General features: G+C 37.7%; 1 protein-coding gene across 2 annotated transcripts in view; it reads right to left on the bottom strand.

Moving 5' to 3' along the window:
- LOC106129795 (plectin) overlaps nt 1–23,481 on the bottom strand; it is a 37,616-nt gene that overhangs the window by 3,220 nt on the left and 10,915 nt on the right. For both annotated transcript variants that reach the window (XM_013328467.2, XM_060948224.1), the window contains exons 3-7: nt 22,207–22,358; nt 5,300–5,552; nt 2,253–2,368; nt 1,774–1,906; nt 1,197–1,370 (exon numbers count right to left, since the gene is read on the bottom strand). In XM_013328467.2, coding sequence (XP_013183921.2) covers nt 1,197–1,370; nt 1,774–1,906; nt 2,253–2,368; nt 5,300–5,552; nt 22,207–22,358 — 828 coding nt within the window. The remainder of the gene's footprint in view (nt 1–1,196; nt 1,371–1,773; nt 1,907–2,252; nt 2,369–5,299; nt 5,553–22,206; nt 22,359–23,481) is intronic.

The raw sequence follows: 23,481 nt of genomic DNA, 5'->3' as shown, positions 1-23,481 counted from the left end.
ATCAAATTAAACCACGATTGCAGCCGCCATCTGCGTTTGAAGACAATTATATTCAAATTAGTTGCATAGACTTCTATAATCGTTTTGTATAGCTCTGGCTCGATCTAACCCATAGTATTTAATGACAAAGCATCTTCTAGGATTCTGATGAAAACCACGTGGTGTTCAGAGGCAATCTCCGATCGCAATTTAAATTAAAACGTTCCCGACGATCTAGTCGACGGGTTGGAGTTTAACTTGATGGTTTTCGGTGGATTCGCGTGAACTCAATATTCTCTGATTGTATTTATGATACGTGTTAAAACTTAGTAGCCAAAGTTGCCATGGCTGGGTCATTGATCCTCTTAGAGAGAACACGGAAGGTAAATGACGGGATTAAAATATTCTAAGATAATCTCAGAAAAATAGAACAATTATACGAGTAAGCGAATTAATTGGATTTTATTAAAAATGGAGTATTCTCCGGGAAAGGATTCTTTTTCTAAAAAGTAGCTTACCAGCAAAAAATAAAAGCTAATAACACACAGGAGAAAAACTTTGTTCAATGTTGCTATTAACTTTCTCTGTTTGTTTACGTAATAAGACTCTTCCTTCATAAAATATTATATTTTGATGTGCCAAGTTGGAAAATATAGGAATATTTTACTTCACTCTTTTTGCTTTTATTTATGTTTTACATATAGGTTCTGTTTGATACATCGCTACGTAAACGAACAGTTAATAAAGTAATTATCATATTCGTAAATAAAGATAGTTTGATTCTGTTAACGTAAAACTGGAATAAAAAAATCGTCAAAAAAAGTCACCATAACTGCCTGTCTCTCTTTATTAATAAACTTCTGAGAGAGCTTGCCCCAGGATCTTTTAACTAATGACTATGTGAGGGACAACGTCAAGACTACGCTTATTTTTTATTTCTGGTGGCGATGGGGCAAGCAACCTGTCAATATCTCTTGTCCTATCAGGATCGTGACGAGTGGCGCAGTGTGTATATACGCTGTACTGCCCAAATAGAATCAGCAGTGGGTAACCGCGTATCAGACAGTCTGCCAACAAGGAGAGATGGCCGTACATCGTAAGTAAAGGCAGTGCATCTGTCTCATTGTGACCACAACCGCTGTGATAAGACACAAACAAGAAACAAAAAAGAAGAAGAAAAAAAAGAAAAGACTTTCCTCTAAAAAAATAAGGCTCACCTCGTCTAGCAGTTTGATGGGAGCGGGAGGTAATATGGTCTCAATGTCCATCCTGGCGCGGGCCTGTCCCAGGGTCATCAGCGCGTCTCCCTGGGTAGACAACGCTGTTGTCATCGCTTCAGCCGCCATCCTGTGAGCCAGTTCTAAGCTCATGCCTTTAGCGCCGCGTTTGGACTGGAAATATTGTATTTAAATGAATTGGAGTAATACAATTTGTGTGGCATTATATCTTCACTTTTGCTCTAATATGTATTTCATGAAATATTATGGTTGTGAGAAAGGTTACTGTCTTGAATTTCCTCACCGCTTTTGCCTTATACCTTAGATTTTCAGGTCAAGAGTGAAACCATTATGTATGCTTGCGTGCACCACCTTAGAGTTCATCTTGCTTACCATCAGATTTAACATATTCGAATTCACACTTTAAACGACGAAGCATATTATAAATTAACAGAAGATTTATAAGCAAGTCACGTCATCTTATCCAAATTTTATTCCATTTTTTTCTTGACCAATTTGTTTCTCTTCAAACTACGGGAAAGCTTAAACCAGAATTTTTACAGAAAATTTTGCCAACCTTCTCGAACTCCACGCCCATCTTCCTGACCAGCTGCGCCGCCTTCGCGTGGCCGCCGTGCATCAGCTTCCAGTTGGCGAGCCTGATCCTCTGCAGCTCCAAGTCTGTGTTGTAGGCATATATTTCTGCTTTCCTGGACAAATAAAAAACCGGTTAAGCACGTGTTTATGAGTCATAAATATGTCTTTATTATTATTTTTTCAGGTTACTTTTGTTGAGGGAATCGATTTACATTGCAGTCTATCAAGAGCAACGATACAAATTAAGACCAAGGATTTTCTCTTTCTTTTTTCCTCTATTTTCCTTTATTTGCGTTAGTGTTGAAACAGATGAACCGCGATTACTATCAACAAAAGTAGCATACAAAATTGGCTCATTTTAAAAATAGAAACATCAAGATAAAAGGCACATATCAATTACCTTTATCAAAGATGCATACTTATAAAAGGCACGTAAAGTAAGTCTCAAATGATAAGTACTTAGCTCTCCTCATGGCTCCAGCGTTCATATCCTCGGCATACAACTTCAGTAGCAAAGATTCTTCTTGTATCTTCTTATTTTGGGCTTCCACCCTGGCCATCCATTTGTTGTTGGCCTGTGACCATTGACAAATAGAATAAAAATCTATATTAATATAAGTCAATAAATCGTTTATATATTTGAGATTCTTCTTATAGTTTGGCTAGATGGTCAATTATCTACTCACTATTTGAATCTTAACACATCGTTATGTTATAGAGTTGAACGCAGCCTAACAGTACATTCTTGCTTGGGCCTGACCCAAGATCTAACTTTATTTTGGGGACCATCATTTATATACAGGACTTCTTAAAAGCGCTTCTTAGGCTTCTTGGAAGAAATAGGGCAATAGTAAAGTATGAGTAAAGACGTGATATATTAACATTTATAAATAAAATAATAATATGGGTTGATATTATATGGGTACGCAGGTTAAAAAGTTATAAAATATAAGCAACGAATAAGTATTTTCACACAACACAGTCACTCCATTAGATCGGCCCACCCATCTGGAAATTGCACAAAGTGAATTTACCGAGCAAATATTCACGTCAAATTTGTGTATCCATAGATACATACTGATAGTCACATCTGTATCCCTTGCGTGGTAGATAGAGCCAACAGTCTCGAAAAAACTGAAAGGCCACGCTCAGAAACGTGGTTTAATGATGGAATTGAGATTCAAATAGGTTACTCGCCCATCGCTTACAAGAAGAATCCAAAGTTTATAAGCTCTTACCACGAGCTTCCATATTGGATGGGTAGCAAAGAAAAAACATAGTGTGTGCCAGTTTGGAAAAGGCACTATAGGGAAAGGCAAATAAACTCGGGATTATTCTTTTAGCGAATGGGCTAGCAACCTGTCACTATTTGAATTCTCAATTCCATCATATAGCTGAACGTAGTCTTCCAATTAAGTAAGATTTTGATCCTCAGGCCCAAAGTACCTATATAGCTATAGGATAGCTTAGCAACAAAGGATTGGATTGGAAGATTGGTTAACACTTTGCGGCGCGGAACTGTTATAGCAGTACTCGCTAAAATTCGAAAATTGACAGTACAGACAGTATAAACGGAGCTACGGTGATAACCGAGCCATGACTAAGGAATTATCGTATAGGCCAAGATTTACTGGCAATCTGTGACCTACTCAACTTTCGCTACCGACAAATTTGAGTATTAAAAAAAAAATCTCAAAACATACCTAAACGCAAACACCACGTACATACACGTCATAACCGTTCCGCGGCTATAGCCGTAGTTGTTCGAGGTAGAGTACAATATATTTTGTACTATTATAACAGTACGGTTATGTCCGTGATGAAATTTGTATGGAATTTTTGGCGTAATTTCATGAAATTGTTAGGTCGAGCTTCCGCGTCGCAAAGTGTATAGTTTCCGCGAGATACAAAATGGCGGCCTTATAGTTTTTTCACATTAGTATAAAAATCTCGTTCAAATATTACTAAGCAAGCAAATCAGTTCAAGATTGTATTAGCATTTCACTTAGATGCCTAAGACCCACCGTGAAATTGAGTGCCCATAGGGAATTGCCTTAAAAACCATTGGCGAGAGTAATTGCACTATTAACGCTGGGTTGATAAGGAATGTACTGAACTAAAAGCGAATTAGAACATGACTGAGAGAAACGATAAAATATACAAGTGTCGTGGAAAATTCTAGAAATAAAGTATGTCCTTTCACTGTCACTCTCGAAGGTCTTTTCTATATCTGTGCCAAATTTCGTGAAAATCAGTCTAGTAGTTTTTGAGTTTATTCATTACAAACATATAAAAATACAAATGTTTTCTGAAATTTCGAGAAATCATACCTTAGTGCACAACTAGGTGGTCTAGGAATGCACAAACTATTATACTGTAGTGGTTTTGGATTATTATACTGTACTGTAATCCTTCAAGGAAAAATTGAGGATTTTTATTTATATTTTATTTGCCCACATTAAAACACATTATTAAAAAAAGTGGAAGTTTTTTTTATCTAATGGGCCTTCTATACTTCGGATGAAACAGGTTCTTTTTTATTAAACTTGAAGATTGAGTGTGTTAAGTAATGACATTGGTAAAATTTGTTATAATTTTCCGGCGGAAATCGGTTTGCTTATGGTACTAGGTCGTTATATTTATAACTTTCTGGCCTTTCGACCGTCCATTTTAAACTAGCTACTACTATTTTAGCACCCTTTACCATACCAGGTGAAGCCTTAAGCCGCCAGTCAGGTCTTCAGAACTGAAAAATTCTAATCTAGGCAAGGCAATACAAGATATAAAAAAAAAAACATTTTATCATCCTGTGATGTATGAGCACGTAATATATTGATGAATGTGGACAAACGGTGCGTACGTGACGAAATTAGGAAAAAGGATTTTACCTACATACCTTTTGAAATATACGACGTGTTATTTGGGAAAATAATAGAAAACAATTTCACTTTGACACAAACATTGACGTGACACGTTATTCTAAATGTAGTAACTGGAATGCGACCTAGAGTGTGACAGTAAAAAAAAGGAAAATACACTGTACTAGGATATTTTTGAATGACATCCAGTATGTAGGGGATGATAGGGCGACGCTTTATATCGCTCTCCTACCAATTCATAAAACTAAGACTACCTAAAGTGTAGCTTAAAAATGTACAATCATGTCTATTAAACAATTTTTTTTTCAATTAAGTGTGCTTTATTACAAGAAAGATATTGTAAAATAACACTTTCCAACGATGCCATTACTTATGGTTAACGTTGAGTGGAAAATATGATTAAACTTAAGACATTTGTAAGAAATCGCTGGCAACGGCAAGTCTACGATAAACCTCTTACAATCCTTACCTAAGCTTCCAAACACTTGTGCTTCGCTTCTTTATCTTGTTTCAACCTGTTTACTCGGTTTCCAACCTCTTCTGCTTCGCTTCCATTCTCTTATTTGTCTCTTATTTATTTTTCATTGTTGTACCACGTTTATCTTTCTATCATACAACAGATCTTACCTCAGTCTCCAACCTCTTCTGCTTCGCTTCCTTTTCTTGTTTCAGTCTGTTCACCCGTTTCTTCTCATTCGCCCTCCACTGTCGCACCATGGTGATCTTCCTTCTAAGTTCCATCTCTGCTGCCGCTTGCACTCTCTGCTTTATTCTGTTCTGTTTTTCGTAGGCCCTCGCCGCTCGCTCTTTGCGCTGTTTCTCGTTATACTCTGCCAAATATTTCATCCTCGCTTGGATCTTTTTCTCTTGTTCTTTCGCCCTGAAATTTTGATATTGAATTAAAAATAATTATATTAATATTTACATACTCGTAATTAAAGAGTTGCCTCATGACTAAAATATTTTTTTGCTTCTTGAAAACACAAGTCTTAATTATGGAAAAATCAAGTCTGTATATTTATACAGGCTTTGCAATTAGGAGATTGTCAGAAGTGAGATCTATTTCATATATAGAATTTTGATCTTACACACAATTAATTAGTAATAACACACAATTAATTAGTAATATTAGTAATTAATGGGTAATAAGGTGATCCTCTTCGCGGAAAGACAAGGTAGGATGAGAACTTTGAAAGACATTTAATTTGGTCAAATAAAACAAACGATATTTTCTAACGAATATTATATCCTGACGTGTTCTTTCACAGCAATACAATGTGCTCACTCAAACAAAATGGAATTATAATAACGAATCCAAACAAAACACCTTTTGTATGTTAATCCCTGGGAATTTCCGCGAATACCTCTTTACAATGAAATAGAACAGCCTGGAAAAGGGGCTAATCCTACCCATTTAGAATACCCAAAATTATTTTCATACCACACTAGTTATTGCTTTAGGTTTCGTCCAAGGTGTTTAAGATTTTTTTTGTTTTTTTCTAATTTAGAGTTTTCATTGTTAAGAAATTAATCTATGAGTTCATACTGATAAGATTACGTAGACAAATGGGCATGTGTCCCGAGCAATCGTCATAACAAATTCATAAAAGATAAAGATATCAAATAGTTTTCATAAAAAAATGTCACTGTAACTTTAATACAAAACTATTTGTTTATCTTTGTGTGAATTTATTTTAATAGAAATTAAAACTGCACTTTCTTCAATAACTCACTTATATTTTTTGTATTTGTTTTATACATTTTGATTATGGTTTTAATATCCATTAAATTTTAACACATTCAACATTGTAACATGCGCGCTTCTTTACATTCAATTATTTTCTCAGTATTCTTTTTTCGTTTTTTTTCTTAATGGCCAGCAGTACACTTAAAAATTATTGTACACTTTCTATGTATGAGAATTATTTTTAATAGAAATGGGATGCGGTATGCAGGTACTTAGACTCTTTTGATAGAATACCTACTTTTTATTTTTTTAAAGTATATTATTTCTGAAATTCGCAAAAATGCTGAAGAAACAATGTTGTTTTTTTATTTTCATATCTGGTTCCGTTGTATGTATGGGTAGAATCATCCACAAAAAAAAAACAGTATTGCACACTTACCAACGTCATGACTTTCTAAGTAGAACTGTTTTATGATAAAAGACATGTTTTAAGCCGGTGTTTTAACAGTTGATAAACGTCATCATTAAAATTAAACCTGCCGGAGGTCGTAACTCGGAACGTATTGGAGTGGGGAAAACGAAAGAGATTGCTTCAAAGTAGGGTTACAATTATTAAGAAAATTTTATAAATGTGACATGATCTTTAATATAGTTTTAATTAAGTAGTTTTAATGTATAATTAGTTTGTGTAAGTGATTTTATTTACTCATTGCTCATGTTTCTAAGAATGTTACTGGGTTCCCGGCACCAAGGTACCGCACCATGTCTTACCCAGGGATGTCATAAAAAGCGACTAAGGGAAAGCTAAGAAACTTACGATTTTTCTTGCAGGCAATCGGCTAGCAACATGTCACAATTCCATTATTAAGCAAAGAAAGCTGAACTGGCCCCTTAGTCTTTTCAAGCCTGTTGGCTCTGTTTTGTACTGGATATAATGTGAACACCAAATGAATATCTTCGGATATCTTAAAGTCGCATATGAATAATTAACTCTATTGTAACGAATCGAGGGAAATCAAGATTTTTTTCCATAATTTTTCTTGATACATAAAATTTAAATTTGGAAACTGGGGCATGCGAGCTGGCGGCCCTGCCCTGTTTTTCTTGTGCGAGAATTTGTGTGCGGTTTTACGTAGCGGCGGGTTCTTTTAATTAAGACGTGTTGGTGGCTCTTTGATTTCGCGATGAAAACTGCACTACGAGACTAACGTGAATTAATAAATGTTACGTACCTACTTGTGACGGTTTTTGGATAATTATTTCTTTTTGCTTCCCAGCGTCCCAATATTCTCAGTTGGCTTCCAAAATCGGTTTTGTATATATATACATTAAGTCACAGTTCATTTGGTGCTATTGATGGTGATAATCTCAACCGTAAGACATAAATACATTTTCATACCTAACACACCACTTCAGAAGAGTTATTAGGACATAAAATAGAGATTTCGGCTATATTGCTGCGATAAACATTTTTCGGCGTATGATGTGGGGTTTGACCAGATGCTATTTTATTTTATCGTCTACCAATCACGCGAGTGACTTAGGTATATATTTCGTAAACAATGTATGTTTTATGTAGGTTTAATCTAACTTTAAGATTAATTTTATACCATGCAAACAAAAATTCTTTCCCGTTTAACAGTGTTAACAGGGAACCTAACCTATTTTAGATCTTAGCTGTCATTATGGTTCACTGCTTAAATGTTCAGGTTTTAGAACGATGATTTCCCTCCATGACTGACTGAGAATTTACCTCTGTTGCACAGCGTTAGACCGCTTGCCTGTGAAACTGAAGGTTCTGGTTCTAAACTCGGCCAGGGCATGATGAGAAACCATTTTGTTCCACCTGAGTCTAGGATGTTTATAATACCTATACATTTAATATATAGCATATATTATACAATAGTATCGTTAAGATAGTATCTCATAATCACAAGTCTCGAAATTTATTTCGAGGCTTACTCATACCCGTATATATTTATTTATGAGACGCTCTTCGTTCAAATTCCAATAAATGCGAAAATATATAATTCATTATCTCATCATAGTGTAAATGAGAAAACAACGTTTATTCCTACTAAGAAATCTAGGATGCATTAAGTTATATCTTCTGAAGGAGCGTTGACGAACCTGAACTAAATGGGTTATGCAAATTTGTGCAAAGTCCGCAAGTTAGAACTATGCTAAGATGCATCGCTCGAGTAGTACTAGCAAATCTAGTACTGGATATAGACAGACAGTCCAGACTGATTATATTTACTATAGCATATAAAGACAGTACAAATTGGGTTTAATAACAGATTCTTATAATACGTATTTTCAATATGGGATTGTGAAGTTAACATTTTTGAAGAAGTTTGTTACCCCTTGTCCTGCACGGACCCTTTGGAAGCGGCAGTGCAGAACTCACGCAGTTTCAACTTATTTATTTGACGTCAACCAATGTTGTGAAACCAAAAGATATGACAATTATTTAGTGTGTTTAAAATGTCCCATAAAAATGAATAACATTTTTAATTTTACGAGTAATATTGAGATGCAAGGGATTCACTTACAAGTTACCAGTATTACCGTTTAAGATGTAACTGAATTTATTGGCAAAAATGTATTTTCCTTATTTTTTTTTGAATTCTTTATTATTATTACATTAAAAAAAATATATGCATTGCCTGACACAAGTTAGGGATTAAAAGCAAAGCTAAGACAAACAAAGCTAAAACAATTTTGATGAACTTGGTTTTTAGCGCAGACAAAAATTGTATCACTTGCACTGTACTTGATGCTTTTTTAATAGAATTAACTAATCTTATACCTATTAAATTGTATGTAAGTATACGTACCTACCTGATGTAGTCTCTGCCTACCATTCCGGAAAAACGCGATTTTATGTATGTTTGTATGTATGTATGTAAAAGTCATTAAGCCATTTCACCCTACTTTTCCCTAAAAGTACCTAAACCAACTTTTGTTTTCTGTGTATACAATTTCACTACCGTCTGTCTGTCCGTCACGGACACATCCTTTCCAATCAGTTACCTTGTCAAAGTCAGCATAACCCGATCCCTTCTCTGTTATCATTTAATTAACAAACCCACAAACAGTATGCGCAAAACTAATTCAGTTTGTTTTTGTCAGTAGCTATAACTAAGTCAGGAATATGAAGGGTTAATTTATTGAAAAGTTAATTACACGAATTCAAATAAATATGGCGATTCAAATAAAGGATTAATTCAAAAATAACTGTGATTATATTGTCTGCTGGTATAAAACATGTTAATCATTAAACTGCGATGATTGTAATTTTCGCCTTATACTATAACATTGAAAAAAAAACCTATGAATTTTTCAACATATAGTTTATCATTCATTCATATTCATATAATCACTATATATCAGTGGGTAGACCGATCTAGTCTTGAAAGACTGATAGGCCACGTTCAGCTGTTAGGCTTAATGATAGAATTGAGATTCAAATAGTGACAGGTTCGCCTTAAAGAACAATCCCAGGCTTATAAGCCCTTTGTCGCCTTTTACGACAACCATGGGAAAGAGATGGAGCGGTCCTATTCTTGTTTATATTGGTACCGGGAACCACTCGGCACTTTCGTTTACCAAGAGCTAAATAGTAGATTGATTTTATGATGGTTTGGTCATGTGGAGAGGATGAATGAAAGCAGGTTGACTAAGCAGATATACAAGGAGAGTGTGGAGGGAAAGGTCGGAGTTGCGAAGGCATAGATGAACGTATCTTGATCAAATTAAGGACGTCCTGGTGAAGGGTCAGGTCAAGAGTACACGAAACCGCCGAGTTTCCATGAAGAGAGTTATGAATGTGGATGAAGTGAAGGAAGTATGCAGAGATCGTGGCAAGTGGAAAGATGTTGTCTCTGCCTACCTCTCCGGGAAAGAGGCGTGATTTTATGTTGATGATTTTATGATATAACTAGCTGTGCCCGCGACTCCGTGGAATAGTAATTTTGGGCATCATTGAAGCCCTCAAGGGTGAAAAATAGTTGTAGCGTGATGTAATATAGCCTTCCTCGATAAATGGTCTATTCAACACAAAAATAATTTTGCAATTCGAACCAGTAGTTCCTGAGATTAGCGCGTTCAAACAAACAAACACACAAATAAACAAACTCTTCAGCTTTATAATTATATACATATATTAGTATAGATGAAGTTAGAAAAATATTAACGGATGCTAAAGTAAATTTGGCAAATTTTACCCGCGACTTCAACCGCGCGACAGCGCTATCTACAAAAGAATACTAATCCCGGAACTATTGTGTTTAATGGAATGAACGGTACCCTATGTCCTTCTCCAGACTCTTACTTGTATATATACATACTCGTACATAATTTCAAAAAGATTGCATCATTACAAAATCGCTTTTTAGTATTAGTTGGGATCCAGTTATTTTAATGCAGAACCTGTAGCAATGCACGTCTGTTTACATAATATGAATATTAAGTGCGGATTGGATTGCTCGTGTCGTGGTCCGTGACACAAAATCACAAAACGTCGAAAAGTCATGTGATTCTGTGAACGAACACTATAAAAAATGGATTGGACACACCTGTATTTTTGCATATAACCGCTGTTGCTTATTAATATTCTATAAGTTGGTTATATGAAATAAACATTTGTTGCTAAGTATGCTTCATTTTGTGATTTGTGGGTGATTTTTAAGTACACTACATACATACATATCATCACGTGTATATCCCTTGCGGGGTAGACATGGCAAACAGTCTTGAAAAGACTGAAAGGCCACGTTCAGCTGTTTGGCTTAATGATAGAATTGAGATTCAAATAGTGACAGGTTGCAAGCCCATCGCCTAAAAGAAAATTATAAGCCAAGTTTATAAGCCAATCCCTTAGTCGCCTTTTACGACACCCATGGGAAAGAGATGGAGTAGTCCTATTCTTTTTACATTTAAGTACACTACTTACTACTTTTTATTTTTAAAAGTTGCAGTGGTCAGACGGGCTCTTCGCATATACCAATTTCTTTTAGTGTTTTACACACACACACACATACACATACACAAGTCTTTGTTCTACATAGAGCCAGTAGCTATCAGACTGGAAGGCAACGTTTATAGTATGATTTGCTTGATAATAAAATTGAGATCAGACATTATGACAGGCTGCTAACTCATCGCTTGGGAAAATGCCAGTACTGGCCCTTATCATAATGGAGGCTTAGTCTCGAATCTATTTATAAAACCCCCCCCCCCCCACTTCCATATTCAAGCCCCTTTTTGAGTTGTGATCCAATACAAGACTAAATTAAGAATTATCTGTCAGCATGGCAATATAAATGGCGAAGGTGCGAGAACAAGATGCCAATGTAGTAAAGACAACTGAACAGAAATACAAGTTGTACAGTTTTTAATTACTTTTTGCTGCGAAGCCCTTGACTGGCATATATTGCGTCTATATCCTTTAGGTGTAGACCGAGCCAACCTTTTTGAAATGACTGATAGGACAAGTTCAGCTGTTTGGCATAATGATGGAATTGAGATTCAAATAATGAGTTTGCTAACACATGGCATACAGAAATAATTCCAAGATAAGAAAAAGCCTTTCCCTAATTCGCCTTTTACGACATCCATGGAAAAGATCACACTAATAACTTCTGATAAAATAATAAATTTGAAAAATAGTAAAAATAATAAATTTGCAAATTTGTAATTCCTTTTTTTGCTTGCATTGCACTTTGCAATTAAATCAGCTTTTGTATGGATAGTACCTACCACCTAGATTTACGAAAAAAAGAAAAAATATGTATTGGGTATACCTTTATTTATTTTCACAGACTTGAACCTTCTGGTTTAATTTATTATGTGACATAGCGACAGCAAAATAGAGGAGGTACAGCGAAGCAGGTAAATTAAAACAAAGTGTGCCCATAAATCAACGGGAACTCACGTATTGCTCGGTCTTGTTTCGTTCTATCCGGGCTTGTCTTGAGAAACGCTTCAATTTGAATTAAATTTGAAGTCCCAATACCTACGTAACTGTCGAGATAAAATTTGGAACAGGTAAATTCCTACTCGTTTTAATTTCGTTTAACTTAGTACCGCCCTTTCCCGTTGATATCATGAGACTTACGAAATAAGCGTTAGTGTAGTTACCCTGATCATAGATTTATCGTGGTCATAGACATCACACTCCATATCCAGGATCATCGACAATATATAGAGGGCTACTTCATCAAAAAATTCAAATGGGACAATGAGATTCGAAGGGTATACTCGTTTAGAAGAAGTTTAAGCGGTCGTGGTCGAATCGGTAAGGTACCCGTTAAAATTCGTCTGGCGCAAAAAGGCACATGTTTCGAATCCCACCTCGGCCGCGTTGACTATTTTCAATGTTATGTACGAGTACATTACTTTTATAATTCACCGATGCTCTTACGGCGAGGGAAAATATCGTGAGGTAACCTGCATATTCAGGCAACTTGATGTGAAACCTTGGTCGATATAATACGGGTTTTTTTTTTTTTTTATTTATTTTATTTGTTTCACTTTGGGTTTGTTTTTGCATTAAGTAAAATGGATTATTTGTTTAGCTTCCTGGTTTGTGTGCTATTTGATGCATCTTCAAGCCAGGTTGCCAATGTTCTTGTGATGTGATGACGCAAATGGTTTATGATATTTATATATGAGTTTGTATATTAATATATATATATATTTATGTAATATATGTGTGTATATATATATCATTATTATTTTATTATTATATTATATTATTGTGGTACGATGTCCCCATTGAGATCTTTTAGATTGGAGTAGATATATTCAACAAATTTTGTTAGTGAGGCCATCGACTGTTCCTTTGTCATAATGTCCGTCAGTCTGTATGGGTCAATTTTTAAATTGTCGCAAATGAAAACATGATTCATGCGATGGTTTGTGAACCTGTGGCAGCGTTTGAGCAGATGATCGATGTCCTGTATCTCACCACTGCCACAGGGACACAAATCGTTTTCTGTTATGTGGAACCTGCGCAGATACGACAGATGAAATCCGTGTCCTGTGAGGTACTGTGTTAGCAAAAATGTTATAGGTGTTTTGGTGAAGAATGTGTGTATTTGTTTGAGTGTGAGAAGAGATCGTGTGTGTGCCCCTTGTGGTTCGCTTGTGTAACGTTTCTGCCATGTGTCGTGTGTTTGAGTGCGAGCAATGTGTTTGATGTGTGATGCGGGAACTGCGTCATAGTCGTTAACTTTGTGGAGTCGTGCTGCGGCTCCAGCTGCGCGGTCCGCCGCCTCGTTGCCAGCGACGCCGGTGTGTCCTCTGACCCAGTCCAAACGGATGCTTCCGAATCCACGGTAGCTCGCCATTACCTGGTGAATATCGCTCACCAGGGGATGGGTGTTGCTACGGTTGCGTATGGCTGCAATCGAAGACATTGAGTCCGTGTAAACGGTCACATCCGTCCGACCTTTGCCGCGGGCCCACCGACACGCCCCAAGGATGGCGAACAGCTCCGCTTGGAAAACCGAACAGCTTTTGTGTAATTTGAGTTTTTTGGTGTGTATCGGGTGTGTTGAGTGAGTGTTGGCGTAGACGACAAAGGCCGCCCCGACGGAGCCATCCTCCTGTTTGCTGCCGTCCGTGTATATGTATGTGTTGGTGTGTGTCGACTGTTGGGAAATCACTGAGGCATTCTGCGCAGGCTCTGGGATAACGCGTTGGGCCGGGTGCAGCAACTGGTGAGTCGGAGTAGGTTTCTCCAACATGACATCGGGAAGGGAGTCAAAGGTGCCGGATAGGCGGGCTCGCTCGATCCGGTTCACCTCGAGCACTTTAAGGTCGAGGGGAGTGAGCCTGGAGAGTGCTAGTGCTGCATTAGTAGATACCGTCCTGAAAGCTTTAATTGCCCTCAAGGCGAATCCCCTCTGCACAGACAGCATCTCCCTGCGCACCCCCTTGCGACACGCCACATGACCCCAGACACCCGCCGCATATGTAACGATAGGCTCGATCACCTGTCTGTAGATCGTTCGAATGTTTTCAGGGTGGGCACCCCAGGTAGCTCTCGTGAAGATGGCCAGCTTTTTGAAGATGTTAGTGGCGCGTGTCAAAACATATCTGACATGACTTCTAAAGGTGAGTTTCTGATCTATTATCACTCCAAGAATTTTGATCTCCGGTTCGTACTTGACAAGTGATCCCGCCATTGAGATGCAGGCAGTTTTGGCTTTAGGTGTGAAAGCTATGGCTTGATTCTTGGCCGAGTTGAATGACAGCTTGACACTCCAACCCCAATCCACAATGATTTGCAACACAGATGTTGCTACCCTCTCGAGTTCGTCCGTAGTTGGCGCGGTGACTACAAGCAGAACGTCATCCGCATATGCTTGGAGATGGCAACCAGCTGGCATTTCGGTTTCAAGGAGCTCATCTAATATGATGTTCCAAAGAATAGGGCCACAAGCAGATCCCTGAATGCAACCCTTATGCATAGCTCTCGTGACTCGCGCTCCCGCATGGTCCAGAGTGACCTTTCTGTCCTCGAAATAATTCCGGATGAGGCCGAAGACATTTCGGGGACAGCCGATCCTCCGAAGCCGGTCGAAGATCGCGGGCCACCAAGCGTTGTTAAAGGCAGATTTGATGTCGAGAGAAAAAGCGACTGCCAGTTGTTTGTGCTGCTTTGCCTCCTTGATGAGCTCAAGTGCCGTGTTGATCGCCGCCACAGTGTTAGTGTGCTCCTTAAAACCGAACTGCCTCGCACTGAGGCCACCTGTTTTCCCCGCTAAATATGTGACTCGCCTTATAAACAGTTTCTCAAGAACTTTGGCGAACACCGGCAAAAGGCCGATGGGCCTATGTGAATCAAGCGAGCTGTAGTCTGACTTGCCTGGCTTGGGGATTATCTTGATGTAAGCTTCCTTCCACTGCTTGGGGAAGTGCTGAATTTCAAGACATCTATTGTAAATTTGGGTAATTAATTGAGGGTATAGTTTGCTGAATTCGTAACAGATATCAGAAGTGAGATAATCGAGGCCGGGCGCTCGTTTTGGGTTCATGTCTTTGATGATTTCCAGCACTTCCTCAGCTGCGAAAGGTGTGTCAGATTCAGTTTGCGGTAAGAGGCCTGCTCGAGCCCTAAGTTCGTGATGCCTGATTTCAGTGTCTTGCAGATCGTCAGGAAAGAAATGTTCCAGTAAAGCTGTGGCCGTCTCTTCTCCACAAGCGGTATATCCAGCTGCGGTTTGAAGAGTGATTGGTGGACGGCGAGGTGATGTGTCTTTGAGAAGGCGATTAGTGAGAGACCAGACGTTCTCTTTGGTTTGAAGTTCGCAGAACTCTTTGAAGTTGGTGATGGACTGAGCTTTTATTTCTTCCGCATATCGGGTTTTTAGAGCGTGTTTCTCTGCGAGAAGTGAGTCGAGTGGTAATCCTCGCCGCCTGGCTTGAGCAACTTTGCGATGGAGCGAGATAACTTCCCGCTTACGCTTCTCGAGTTCCTCAGTCCACCAGGGAGGTTTGGATTTGATGTTCCCACCTCGTGCAGGCATAGAATCCCTACAGGCTGCTTGGATCAGCTTTGTGACATCGTCAATAAGATCATCCAGTTCGTCACTGTTCAGTTTCGTGATATCCCTATCCAGTATATCAGAGTCCAGCATTCGTGCATGAAGGGAGTTCTTGAATTCGGCCCAGTTGGCCTTGGACGTTTTGAATAAAAAGGTGGAAGTATTGGTAGGTATACTGTGGGTGGTGTTTCCATTAAGGTTAAAAGTGAAGGTGATGGCGTTGTGCTGGGAAGAAGGGCAGATGCTTAAGTCCACCCTCCAAGAACATATGCTGTCAAAAGTGGCACCAGAGGCCAGAGTGAGGTCTATAATGGACGAGCGGTCTTCCCCTGCAAAGGTTGCGGAGGTCAGACGGGAGTCGGTTCTCGTAAAAACCTGACTCACCCAATCCAGGATCCATGGTCAAATGCGTACTCCAGGCTTCTCTCCAGAATGGTGAGTATGCAACTGGGACTAAAGCCAACAGGAAGAAGACTCGTTTAGACGAACAACATAACGCCTTATGTTAAGTTCTTTATAGATTTATTATATTAAATAATAGTAGTAGCTTTTGCCCTAAACTTCGTCCGCGTGTTTTTACTACGCTTTTTTTACAGTAAGAAGGATTTTATCTTTAGATAACCTAATGTCAGAGTGTTAGATAATGCTCTAAGCATTAAATCTGTCTATTGTACTACACAGTACAGCTTATATTATGAATTTTTAAATATATAAAAAAAACGTCGTATTTTATTTTAAATCAAAACATAAAAAAAAATCACAGTATGTTTGAGCTGGGATAAAATGTATGATAACTGTTTTAAATATAACTGATTTTAAATTTTCGCGTTGCATTGTTCTATTTATCTATATATCTACATATAATAAATCTGTAGAAAGGTCAATTCTGTACATTGAAAATATTGAAAAAATAAATAGCAGGGGGTGTTACTGGATCGATACCAAACACAAAAATGTGATTAAAAAAATTTTTGTCTGTCTGTCTGTATGTTCAGGCATCACGTGAAAACTAACGGTTCGATTTTGATGAAACTTGGTATAATTATACCTTATTATCCTGGGCGTAAAATAGGATACTTTTTATCCCGAAAAAATACGAAGAAAAAAAAATCTTAATTTTTCAGTTTATCCATACACGTTGTTCTGTAGAACCGCGAACACACGTTGCGTTACCCGCAGTGGATTTAGCGCCGTAACCTGTAGCGCCTAAAGTCGGCTTTGGCTTGAACCGTTTGCTGCACAAGCGGGCCGCTACTAATTACTATGAAAAAAATACTACATAGCTACATTAATTCCCATCAAGCTGGAAATGAGTATAATTATTTAAAACACAATCAAAAGCATTATTTCAAAATTCCCCATGATTCCGGTTTAAGGAAAAAAATTTACTCACGGTCAAAGGTAAAAAATGGGTGTATCGCAATTTTCTTTAAAACGGTAAGTTTTTCAAATCAGAAAATTACCTCAGACATAAATTGTAGATCATAAAGTTATCTATAAAAAAGGTATCAATATTTTTTTTCAACAAAGCTACCGTTTCTGTGATATAACGATGCAAAAAGTTGCAAGCGTCATAATATGCATCCGTTTCCTTGCCACCTCTGAGGTAGTGTACTATTAGCGCGTTTTTTTTTACATTTTTATTATTAAACTTGAAAAAGTCTGAAATAGGTTAGAATAAACACGTGTTTTCACTACGCAGTGGCTGAGTGCCAGAGACAAGACTAACTTTCGCATTTATTATTTAAAAAAAAAAATAGAATAACCCTAAGTGAAGAAAATCATCTTAGGACAATAATAGAGATTACAATTATCAAATTCAATGCAATAATCAAATTAAAACTAAAACTACTTATAAAAAGAAAGAAAAAACTACAAACTAAAATTTAATTTATAAATTGTACAGTCCTTGCATAGCATCAACATGCGGGAATGTGCCCAGAAGGCTGGCAGCATTGCCAATTCGAATGGCAATGCTGATTCTCTGAGCCAGATTATTTCCAGCCCTCCGGTCAAGAGATACCTCAATTAGCTTTTTCGACAATTGTCGGAAAAGCTGATGGCCCCCCGGTCCCAGAGTTTCTACCCCAAAAGGTTCAAAAGTATAGATATTACCGATAACTAAATACATACATACATACATAAAATCACGCCTCTTTCCCGGAGGGGTAGGCAGAGACTACCTCTTTCCACTTGCCACGATCCCTGCATTCTTCCTTTGCTTCATCTACATTCATAACTCTCTTCATGCAAGCTCGGCGGTTTCGGGTACTTTTGACTCGACCCTTTACCAGGACGTCCTTAATTTGATCAAGATATGTTCGTCTAGGTCTTCCCACCCCGACCTTTCCCTCCACACTCTCCATGTATATCTGCTTAGTCAACCTGTTTTCATTCATCCTCTCCACATGACCGAACCATCTCAACATACCCTTTTCTATTCCTGTAACTACATCTTCTTTCACATCACAACATTCCCTTATCACACTGTTCCTTATCCGGTCACTCAATTTCACACCCAACATACTCCTTAACGCTCTCATTTCCACTGCATTTATTCTGCTTTCGTGCTTCTTTTGCCATACCCAACTTTCACTCCCATACATTAATGTCGGGACCAACACGCCCCTGTGCACAGCCAGTCGAGCCTTTTTGGATAGTTTCTGACTGCTCATAAAGGCATGCAAAGCTCCATTCACCATGTTCCCCGCGTTCACTCTCCTTTCAATATCACTATCACACTTGCCATCTGATGTAAACTTTGATCCCGATAACTACATATTTGCGCCTTTTGAGGTTTTTTGCCTCATTTGAAGCAGAACGGCCTTAGATTTAGTAACCTGAAGATGAGACGGCGCAAGTGTGTCGACACAAGTAGCATCCCACACCAAAGACCGCTCCAATCTCCAGGGTACCAAAGTCATACCATCGGGTCTCTTGGCATCATCCCGAGCCAGACCGTTTGGTTCTAGAACGGCTGGAACATGGATGGTGGCAAGAGCATGGAGGATTATATCATTTAGGGCGGCATGGCGCCCTAAACGGCCGGCACTCCTAGGGCATGAGAGGCCGTGGTATCCCCGCAAGGACAACTATTATTAAAGACTAACGGTATTTCATGTGTTGAGCATTCTGAGATAAAGCAGCTATACGACCCTAGCCACGTACACAATTAAACAGAGAGACAGATGTTGTCTCAAGGTTTCACTACAGTATAAATGAAGGGACTGGGTTTCATTATACTTATGTATATTTTATATTTTGAATTCAAGTTAAAATTACCGACAGAACAATATTTTTACTTATATTACTGCTACATAGAGTATATACGAGACGTGCTTATGCATATTATGACGCTTGCAACTTTTTGCATCGTAATGTCTCAGAAACGGTAGCTTTATTGAAAAAAAATATTGATTCCTTTTTATAGATATCTTTATGATCTACAATCTATGTCTGAGGTAATTTTCCTATAAAACTTACCGTTTTGAAGAAAATCGTGAAAATCCCATTTTCTTACCTTTGACCTTGGGTAATTTTTTTCCTTAAACCGGAATGATGGGGAATTTTGAAATAATGCTTTTGATTGTGTTTTAAACAATTATACTCATTTTCAGCTTGATGGGAATTAATGTAGCTTCATTCCTATTTTTTGGTCTAAATTGACCGGACTGAAAATAAAATGGAGAAATAAACCATCTATGCGAAGACCGACATCCGCGCGGACGGAGTCGCGGGGGAAAGCTAGTAAATAATAAAGATATTGAACGTTACGTAGGTACCTTTATTTTTCACTGTTTTACTTAAATCTTTACCATGAAGCTTAAGTGAAACATGTTCCGTCTGACTAAATTTAATTAATGAGCAGTAGGCTCCGACAACTTTGGAATAGCTACGACACGTATTAGTTTGAGATTAATTAAAAGTGTCTCTCTCAAGTTTACGATGCCAGAAAACCTTTTTTTTTTTCTTTTGTTGATCGATTTTATAATGTAGATACATAGATACGTCTATAGCCCTTGCGAGGTTGACGGAGCCAGATTTATAATGAAATGTAGATAAAAGTAATTAAGTATTATCTTCCTCCTGGCGTTAGTATCGGTAGTGTCCTTAGCTTTCTAGAGTTGATGGATAGATGGGCTATTAACTACGATTTTGGATTGGCTGTAAGTCAGGTTTTTACTTCTAGTTATACCTCCAATCCTACCTCCGCAACTATTGCAGAGAAACCTAATATATAAGACTAGCGACCCGCCCCGGCTTCACACGTCTAGAATTTATATGTCAAACAGGACCATCTCAAACAGGAACAAACTTTCCGAAATAAACGCATACATACGGACAGAAAAAATAGGGGGAGTTTATAATTGTTATAATTAACAAAACGCACTTTCTAACACCGTTTATCAATTTCCAAAATTTAATTTTATTTTTATGAAAATAAGATAAGTAAAATGTGAACTTATTTAATCATGAATCGAACTTCTTTAGATGCAATCTTGAGGAGCGATCGGCAGCAGACAGAGCCACTCAGAGCCATTAATTCAGGAGGTGGTGATCAACCGCTAATCAAAGAGTAAATGTAGTTATAGAGGGTCCACTCGACTAGTAGGTATTGGATTCGCAATAATAGAAGTGGTAAGTATTTTTTTAACTCTGCAATTGTCTTCTGATTTTTATTAAAAACTAAAACCCGACTATTAAAACGCGCTTTAAATACGACACAAGAAAATAGTATCTGCTGAAATTATTATATACAAATAAGGATCCCAAATAAATAATTAGAACATACACACTTTAGTTCAGTTTCTTTTGGTTTTATTTATTTTGCTTTATGATAAAACGAAGCAAGTGAAAAGATATAGCCTACCACGACGGAAAAGAGGCGTGATTTTTTTTATGCATGTAAATTTTATAAATATAATGATACAGAAATTGAACCACTCCATATCTTTCCCATGGATGTCGTAAAAGGCGACAAAGGGATAGGCTTATAAACTTAGGATTCCTCATATTGGCGATGGGCTACTTATTAACATTTATGAAGCACTTGTCATATACCTAAATGATAAATAAAAATTTGTATAGATTTAATTAGTCTAATACTAATAGATTTATGAGTTTTTATGTTACGTAATAGCAACCTGTCACCATCTGAATCCCGATTTCATCATGAAGCTAAACTGCAGCTGAACATGGCCTCTCAGTTTTTTCGAGGCTAGTTGGCTCTGTTTACCCCGCAAGGGACAAAGACGTGACTATATGTATGTATGATCATAAAATATTTTTCACCACTTAATATAAAGTTACTATTGCGCATTCTATTGAAGTAATATGAAGTTCTATATCTAATGGCTCTGCAGCTGATGCCATTATCTGAGGATGTGATATAGCAACTGAAGTGTGCATCCGTCTATTGATAATGCGATGGATTTAGTATCACCGGAGTTTCTTTCTAAATGTTTTAAACACAAACAAACGGCGAATCCATCTTTCGCACGATCACTGAGAAAAACATTTATACTCTGTACCAAATTGAGATATATCTTTGTTATTCATCAAATCTATATGTATGTATATCTTATGTAACTAAGCAAATTCTTTACATCTGAGGTGTGTGTGTATGTATATTAAGCGCGTTTGCAAATTTCTTTTATAAAAGCTTTGAATTGTGTCTAGTGCCGTGTGGTTTCCGGCACCAATATAAAAAAAAGAATAGGACCACTCCATCTCGTACCCATGGATGTCGTAAAAGGCGACTAAGGGATAGGCTTATAAACTTGGGATTCTTCTTTAAGGCGATGGACTAGCAACCTATCACTAATTGAATCTCAATTCTATCATGATGCCTATCAGCTGAACGTGGTCTTTCAAGACTGTTGGCTCTGTCTGCCTAGCAAGGGATATAGACGTAACTATATGTATGGATTAGTTGACAGCTCGTCATTTTACATATTTCGGCATTTTCTTAATACGTCGCATTATTATCACGTCTCTTGGCTTAACTAGACAACATCTCCTACTTGTCTCATTCTGTATTTATGTGAATTGTATCTATTAATTCTGGGAAGACCTAGACGAACGTATCTTGATCAAATTAAGGACGCCCTGGTAAAGGGTCAGGTCAAAAGTACACGAAACCGCCGAGCTTGCATGAAGAGAGTTATGAATGTGGATGAAGCGAAGGAAATATGCAGAGATCGTGGCAAGTGGAAAGAGGAAGTCTCTGCCTACCCCTCCGGGAAAGAGGTGTGATTTTATGTATGTATGTATGTAATTCTGGTACTCACTGTCTCTTTTTCTCAGCCCACTCGTCGGCGTGCTCTTGCGCAATCCTCTCCAAGTGCTCCCTTGTGCGTTCAGCTCTGATGAAGACCTGGAGTCGACGAGCCACGTCCACTTCCACCCTTCTGAGAGTCAGGTCATCGCGAGCTCGCTCATCCTGTTGTTAACCAAGTTCAAATTATTATCTTTACATATTGTTTTCTTCATATTTTAGGCGATTGGCTAGCAACTGGTCACTTTTTGATATATACATATATTATATATATATATATATATATATATTTAATAAATTACACAGATTGAGTTAGTTTCGAAGTAAGTTCGAGACTTGTGTTACGATATACTAACTCAACGATATGTTAATGTATATATGTTTTAAAGTTCTTTCCTCATCATGCCCTGGCCGGGATTCGAATCCGGGACCTCCGGTGTCGCAGACAAGCGTACTACCGCTGCGCCAGAGGCCGTTAAATAGTTATGTACATTTGTTTGATAACTATCTGACACTCTTACACTGAGGAAAAACATCTTGAGAAAACCTGCACATTCAGGCAACTGGATGTGAAACCTCAAGATCTAATACGGGTTAGGTTCCCCTGCAAAGGTTACGGAGGTCAGATAGGAGTCGCTTCGTGTAAAAACCTGATTCACCTAATCTTGGATCTAAGGTCAAGAGCTGTTATCCAGACTCCTCTCCAGACTATAGCCAGGAAAAAGGAGACAGTTAATTGTGGCTTTTCAGTCTTTTAAATATAAAACTACAAGTGAGGTCAAATTCAAGTATTCAGTCGTATTGCCTACACCGGTTGACTGGAGAACCTAATTGTAACATAGGCTAAGGTTCCGTTTATAACAATTCTATCATTTGAGCCCACCAAACATACACTTATGATTAGAAAGCTATAATTGATATAATCATGCCTTTTATAGTGCAAGTGTGACCTTGTGACCTTTACTTAAAAAAATAAATTTTATAGCTAGGCGGGTCATAGGTACAACACTTAAAGTTATGAATGTTACTTTATAGAGGTAGAAAGGTCACTATGATTGCAATTTAATTGAATTTACAACTACCGTTTGAGCTCAATACGTACTCCGCTAACATTGAATATATAAATTGGTTTATTAATATCAGTAAGTTTATGTTAGTTTATATCTTAATTATTATGTACACAAGCCAATGCCTTTCTTTACACTTACCTGTCGTGAGTCTGCTGGAAGAAATTCCTCTAGAAATAAGTAGTGCTCTTGTACTGAATTTTACTTCATTTTAAGTTTTA

The sequence above is a fragment of the Amyelois transitella genome, chromosome 3, assembly GCF_032362555.1.
Source record: "Amyelois transitella isolate CPQ chromosome 3, ilAmyTran1.1, whole genome shotgun sequence".
Lineage (NCBI taxonomy): Eukaryota > Metazoa > Arthropoda > Insecta > Lepidoptera > Pyralidae > Amyelois > Amyelois transitella.
This window is presented reverse-complemented; position numbering and strand designations above follow the sequence as displayed.